The 6172-nt window shown below is 53.5% G+C and overlaps 1 protein-coding gene across 1 annotated transcript; it reads right to left on the minus strand.

Annotated features, from left to right (window-relative positions):
• Positions 1-1284: 1284 nt before the first annotated feature.
• LOC119770554 lies at positions 1285-5801 on the minus strand. The gene is made up of 6 exons (XM_038265640.1): positions 4319-5801; positions 3269-4172; positions 2478-3179; positions 1935-2412; positions 1706-1861; positions 1285-1635 (listed from the first exon to the last, which is right to left on the minus strand). The coding sequence occupies exons 1-6, from the start codon at positions 5799-5801 to the stop codon at positions 1285-1287; spliced, it is 4074 nt and encodes a 1357-aa protein (XP_038121568.1).
• Between the last annotated feature and the right edge of the window lie 371 nt (positions 5802-6172).

Here is a 6172-nt window from a genome sequence, read left to right on the forward strand (position 1 = left end):
TGATCATATTACAATGTCGTCCTCCCACGCAAACAGGTGACGACGATCTTGCTCGGCCAGCTGACGATGTTCGGCCACCCTCACCCCACTTCGCCGGAAGGATGACTCGCCCCGACTGACGGAAGTTTGGACTCCACCCACACTCGACGGAAGGAAGGATGATCCACCCCCAACTGGACTAGCGGATCGTGAGTTTTTTATAGATCTAAGATTAACCTAGTTTAGTACTAACTTAGTTTAAGGGTTAGGCGTTAGGCCCTACTAACCACTAACTTCTTCGCGTCGCGTTCGGTTTTGCGTATCTTCTTCCTCTTCTTCGTTTTACGCGTGCTAGCTGTGACTCGGTCAGGCTAGTCTTGGTTTGTGGTGTCTACTCGGCCCAAAATTTGGTATTTTCGCGTGGTAGAACCGGTTCTACCCTTGGTCACTTCTTCGGTTGAAGTCTATTCATAGCTCGTTGGGTTCTAAATCGTCTACAATTGGATCGTCGGAATCGATCATGAGATGATTTGTGGGCGTTGTCCAAAGATGCACTACTAGCTTTCGACAATCATCGATCGCTGTCGAAGTCATCGCAGGCTCGCTTTCTTCGTTCACACCTTTCGGTGGCTACTAACACAGGTCATCACTTGCTCGTTCATAGCTTCGTGCAATCTTAGTACAAGTGACTACTGGCTCTCGACAGTCATCGGGCGTTTTGGAAGTCATGGCAACTAAGTTGCTCCTTCTTTGCTTCATCTTCCCGTACTTAAGTTTGGAACGCAACTGACAAATCACCCCAGATCGAACCGATTCTCCCAAGTCGCGATCGCGCGTGGTACAACTCGGTACCCTCAGTGCTGGTTTGTTTATTCTGGTTTTCCTAACACGAGTCCGTCGAGTGCCCTAATGAGGTAATTACCCCGAGGGTGTTTTGTTCCCTAAACGGAAATGGTTGCTCCTGGTGGGATTAGGAGGGACATAGCTAAAAAAAACAATTTGCTCTTCGAAAAGATCTCATTACGATCCGCTTGCCCCTGGCTGAGGTGTGTGCCACTTTTTCAGCCGATTGGTAAAGTAGACCCCAAAGCGTTTTCCGTCCAGATCCTCCAGCTCGTACGTGTTCTTTCCCAGCACCTTTCGCACGACCGCAGGTTCGTACTTCGGCGCGAGCTTCTTGCAGAAGCCTTTCCCTTGTCGGACAGGTCAAAGGTCTGCTTCAGTACTTTCTCCCCACGGTGTACTTGGGACAGTTGGCGTTCGTACGGAGGTTGTACGTCTTGGCGTGTCTCTGGTAGGCGGCGGTCAGGTTCTTTTGATCTCTTCGAACAGCTTCTTCTTCTGCTCTGGAACGTCCTTGTCGTCGTCGCTCGGCTCGTAATTGTCTCTGATCCAGCTGTACTCCCGGCCGTCGGACACTTTGTTCCGGCCGAAGACCACGAAGTATGGACTGTAGTGTGTCGAATCGTGTACAGCGTTACGGATGGCGTCCGCGATGTCCTGAAGGTTGTCGGCCCAATGTTTGTGGTCTTTCTTCAACGTCGCCCTGATGGCCGTGGTGATCACCCGGTTTACCCGCTCGGTGTTGTTCACCTGAGGGTGGTACGCCGGGGTCAGCCAGTGCTGGACGTGGTACGCCTCGAGAAGGGTTTTGAACTGCTTGGATAAAAACTGAGTTCCGTTGTCCGTCAGGACTATCTCCGGGACTCCCGAACAGACGAAACACGTTGTTTTCGACAAACTCTGTGAGCGAGTGTGCTTTCGCCTCGCGGAACGGTTGCACGAGAACAAACTTGCTGAACACATCGGTCACGACGAGCAGGCATGTGTTCCTGTTCTTGCCCGAGGCGGGTAGCGGACCGACGTAGTCGAGCGTGATGAACTGCCACGGGTATTGGACCGGTTTTTTGGGGTCCCATGGGTGGCGTGACGTTTTGGTTGCCGGCTTTGCTCACCTGGCACTGTAGGCATTCGCGGCAGTGCTTCCGAACTTCTTCTCGCATTTTCGGCCAATCGTGTCGCTCCTTCAGTGATGCCAGCGTCTTTTCGAAACCGAAGTGAGCTTGGTCGTGAACCTTCGTGATAATCTCCTTGCGTTCTGCTCGCGGCGGCAGCAGCTTCCAGCTGAACCGTGGATCGGTCTGACGGTTAGGCGATTTCACGTAGCGGAAGATCCGTCCGTCGATCACCCGGTAGTCACTGAACTTCGTTGGGTTCCCGGTGATGTTCTCGATCTGCTCTTCGTACTCGTCGTCCGGAAGCGTGACGCGAACGGCGTCCACTTCGATCGAGCGTGACATGCAGTCGGCCGTGATGTTCGCTTTCCCTTTCCGGTACTCGAGGTCGAAGTCGTAGGCTTGAATCCTCAACGCCCATCTCAGCAGCTTTGCGTTGCCCGTCTCTGCGCCGACGTTGAACAACCAGAGCAAGCTTCTGGCATCGGTGATGACCGGAATTTGGTTCCTTCTACGTAATGTCGGAAGTGTTGTATGGCCGACAATACGCCGAGGCACTCCTTTTCTACTGCTGAATATCGCCGCTGTGTTCGGTTGAGCTTCTTGCTGAAGTAGCTGATGACGCGCGTGACGCCGTCTTGCTCTTGGACCAGCGCCGCTCCTACCGCTCGGTCTGACGCGTCCGACTCGATGGTGAACAGCTTCGAGAAGTCAGGGTTTCCCAAGATCGGCGCGGAGGTCAGGACTGCTTTGAGCTCCCGAAACCCGTCTTCTGCCTCTTTAGTCCACGTGAAGCGTTTGTTCTCTTTGGTCAACAAGTCGGTGATCGGCGCCGTCATTCTACTGTAGTCCTTGATGAACCGTTGGTAGAACCCGGCGAGGCCCATTAACCTTCGGATGTCCTCCTGCGTCCGCGGCTGTGCGTAGTCGAGGATCGGTTGAATCCGGCTTTTGTCGATGGCCACTCCGTGCTCGTTGAGGAGGTACCCCAAGTACATGACCTGCTTGCGGAAGAAACGAGATTTCTCGAGCGAGATAGTCAACCCGGCCTTTCGAAGTCGTTCCGCCACCAGTCGAAGCAACCGCAGGTGCTCGTCGAAGGAACTCGCCGCGATCACGATGTCGTCCAGATAGACGAAGACGTTAGGCTCTAGGTCTGAACCAATTGCCTTGGCCATCAGTCGGGACATCGTGAACGGCGCATTCATCAGCCCGAACGGAAGGACTTTGAACCGGAAGACTCCTCTGAAGTTCGAAAAGCGGTCAAATTACGACATTCCTCTTTCAAAGGTATTTGAAAGTAGGCGTCTTTCAAGTCTATGACGGAAAAGTACGTAGCCTTGCCCAACCGTCGGAATATATCTTGCATGTTCCGCATTGGGTAGCTATCCTTGACCGTCAACTTGTTGATCTTTCGCGAATCGAGACAGACTCGAACTTTCCCGTTCTTTTTCGGCACCGGAACAAGCGGATTGGTCCATTCGCTGTAGCATTCCTCGATCGCGTCCAGCTTCTTGAACCGTTCCACCTCGGCGTTGATCGCTTGCTGAACGTACGGTGAACAGCGGTACATGGGCGGGTTCCTCGGTTTTGCTCCTTCCTTCAGCACAATCTCGTGCTCGATGAGGTGTGTGCGACCTAACTTCCCGGTCGACGTCAACTCGAATGCACGAATGACTTCGGACAGTTGTCGGCGTTGTTCGGTCGTCAGGACGTGCTCGGTCTCGATCGCATCCGGATCCGGAACGGACTCGGTAGGACCTTCGTACACCGGAATGTCCAGCGTGTCCTCCTCCTCGGGTTCTTCCAACGTTAGCGTTGTCTCCGACGGCTCGATCGTGAAGCAGAGAAGTGCGTCGTCGTCCTGCTCGACCATCTCGACGCTTTCTGGTCCTTGACCGAGGTCGATCATCGGCTTGATCCCGAACGCCTCCCAGAAATCGGCTCCGAGTATTAGTTTCCGAGAGATCTCCGGGACGACAATGGTTGGAATCACTCGCGTCGTGTTCTTGAACGTAAACGGCAAATTTACAAATCCCAAGCAGCCGTAGTTCGATCCGTCCGCGGTCGATACTCGGATGGCCGCCGGTTGAATCTTCAAGCGGTACTGATCGATGATGTCCAGCGAGTTCAGAATGCTGATTCCCGCTCCAGAGTCTAAAAGCGCGTCGACCTGCGTGTCGAAGATGTTGACTCGGATGTGCGGACATTTGTTGGCCTGAATTTTGACTTGGTAGACTTGTGTCAAAGGGTCGTAAACGAGATTTGAAGTGGGAATATTTGGTCTCAGGTCGGTGGTCGAATTCCCAGACTCGCACCCCTCTACTCGTTTCCCTGCGGCGTAGCCGAGGAACGTTGGGTAGACGACCCTGAACACCGCTCACAGTTCGTGATCGTTCTTCCCAAACAGCCACACCCGTAGCAGAAAATCACCTTCGGCTTGCTGCATTGGCGCCAGCTGTGCCCGTGAACCAAGCAGTTCCAGCACAAAAGTTGAGCTGTGGCTCCGCTGGTCTCTACCGGAAGTGGGTTCGCCGCTTGAGTCGCGTCTGCCTGTCGCGTTTGATTGATCAAATGCTGCGGTTGTTGTTGTAGTTGATCTTGAGGTTGTTGTTGGTGATGTGCTTGTTCTCTGGGTTGCTGCTGCGGTCTCGATCGGTACGGATTACGGTACGCACTTGTCGATCGTTGCTGGTCCTGACTCGCCGAACTGCACGGCGGCCTGTAGCTGCTCTGTTGACCTCTGATGGCGTTGACCGATGCTCCGTCCTCTTCGCTTCCATACTCATCAACTTCCACGTGATTCACGTGGCGCTGATTGGAAAACTCGCCTGAGCCGTCTGCTTGCTGCTTGATCGAGCTGTCCGCTGCGTCGATCCGGTGGTTGATTTCCAACAGTTGGTCCAAGTCTCCTACCCCAACTACGGCAATCTTTGTCTTGTAGTGATCCCTCATGTTGTCCCAGATGGTCTCGTACAGCCTGTCCTGCGGTAACGGGTTTGTCAGCAGCCGGTTCAACCTCACGATCTCATCTACAAATGCTTTGAACGCCTCTCCCCGTTGCTGCTTCCGGTATTTCATGGTTGATCGGATTCCCTGGTCCTTGTTGGGATTGCCGAACCGGTGCGTGAACTTGCACTCGAACGTTCGCCAACAGTCGAAATCGTCCGCGTAAGTGAAAAACCAGTCTTCGGCGGTTCCTTCAAGCAGCTTGTGAATGTTCCGGAGTAGCTCCCACGGCGGAATTTCTTCCCGTTCCGCTAGTTTCTTCGCCTTGTAAAGAAAATTCTCCACGGATACATTGGAATCGCCTGAGAATCGGATCTTCCATTTGTCGATTCGCCCGTCGACTCGTCCTGGTTGATCTCGATACCGATGGCCTCCTCGAGCACCTCCTCTCGAGCTAGATGAGTCGCTGTAGTCGCCCTCGTAACTCGGTGGGTACGGCGGTGGAGATTGGCGTGGATTTCCGCTTCCTCGGCCTGGCTGAGGATTGTTCCTAGGAGGTACGTTGTTGTTGTTTGCTGATGCTGAGCTCTGTTGCAGCATGATCGTCCGCAGTATCTCCTTCATGGCTTCCCATTCCTCTTGCGGAATGCCGGATGAAGTCGACGTTGATCCCTCTCCTCTCTTCGGTATCGCTCCCTTCGAGCTGACGTCCTTTTGGGTTGCGCCCGTCTTCATTTTGACTGGTCCCTGACTTCCTTTCGCCTGTAACGCCTTCTTTTGTTCTTGTATTTCCGTTCTTAGCTCTGCGTTTTTGTCCACCAAGTCCACAAGCAACGCCTTCATATTTTTCCACTCCGTCATGAACTTGTCATCTCCAGCCTGTCCTCCGTTGCCCTGACCTGAACCTCCTGAAGCCATGTCTGTCGTTTTTCCTTTCGTTGGAGAACTCGAACCGCTATTGCTGACCGTACCTTCACCACCCCGGTCTGGTGTGGGAAATTCAAACCTCGGGTTCCGCGGAACTACGTTTGGGGTCTGCACCAACGGCGTTGATACTCGCGATGTAGGCGTAGTTGCGTTTGGACTCTCAAGCGTGAGTGTGGGTGTCACGACGGCGTTCGGCGTATCCGATCCGCTGGCGACAGAAATCGACAAAGTTGGGGTCGTGATTGGAGAAGTCACTAATGGTGATAAATTTGGACTAGGCGTCGTGATCAAAATTGTGGGCGTCGGGGTAATCGCTACAGTTGTGATAGGGCAAGGTACAGGGGTTCTCAACGTGAGTTTCG

This window comes from Culex quinquefasciatus, chromosome 1, assembly GCF_015732765.1.
Source record: "Culex quinquefasciatus strain JHB chromosome 1, VPISU_Cqui_1.0_pri_paternal, whole genome shotgun sequence".
Taxonomy (NCBI): Eukaryota; Metazoa; Arthropoda; class Insecta; order Diptera; family Culicidae; genus Culex; species Culex quinquefasciatus.

Coding starts and splice junctions, on each gene's coding strand:
- LOC119770554 (XM_038265640.1), bottom strand. CDS start 5,801: ATGGCTTCAGGAGGTTCAGGTCAGGGCAACGGAGGACAGGCTGGAGAT. Junction 3,180..3,268: donor CGACGGTTGGGCAAGGCTAC/GTACTTTTCCGT, acceptor TTCGAACTTCAG/AGGAGTCTTCCGGTTCAAAG. Junction 1,862..1,934: donor GCGAATGCCTACAGTGCCAG/GTGAGCAAAGCC, acceptor TACCCGTGGCAG/TTCATCACGCTCGACTACGT.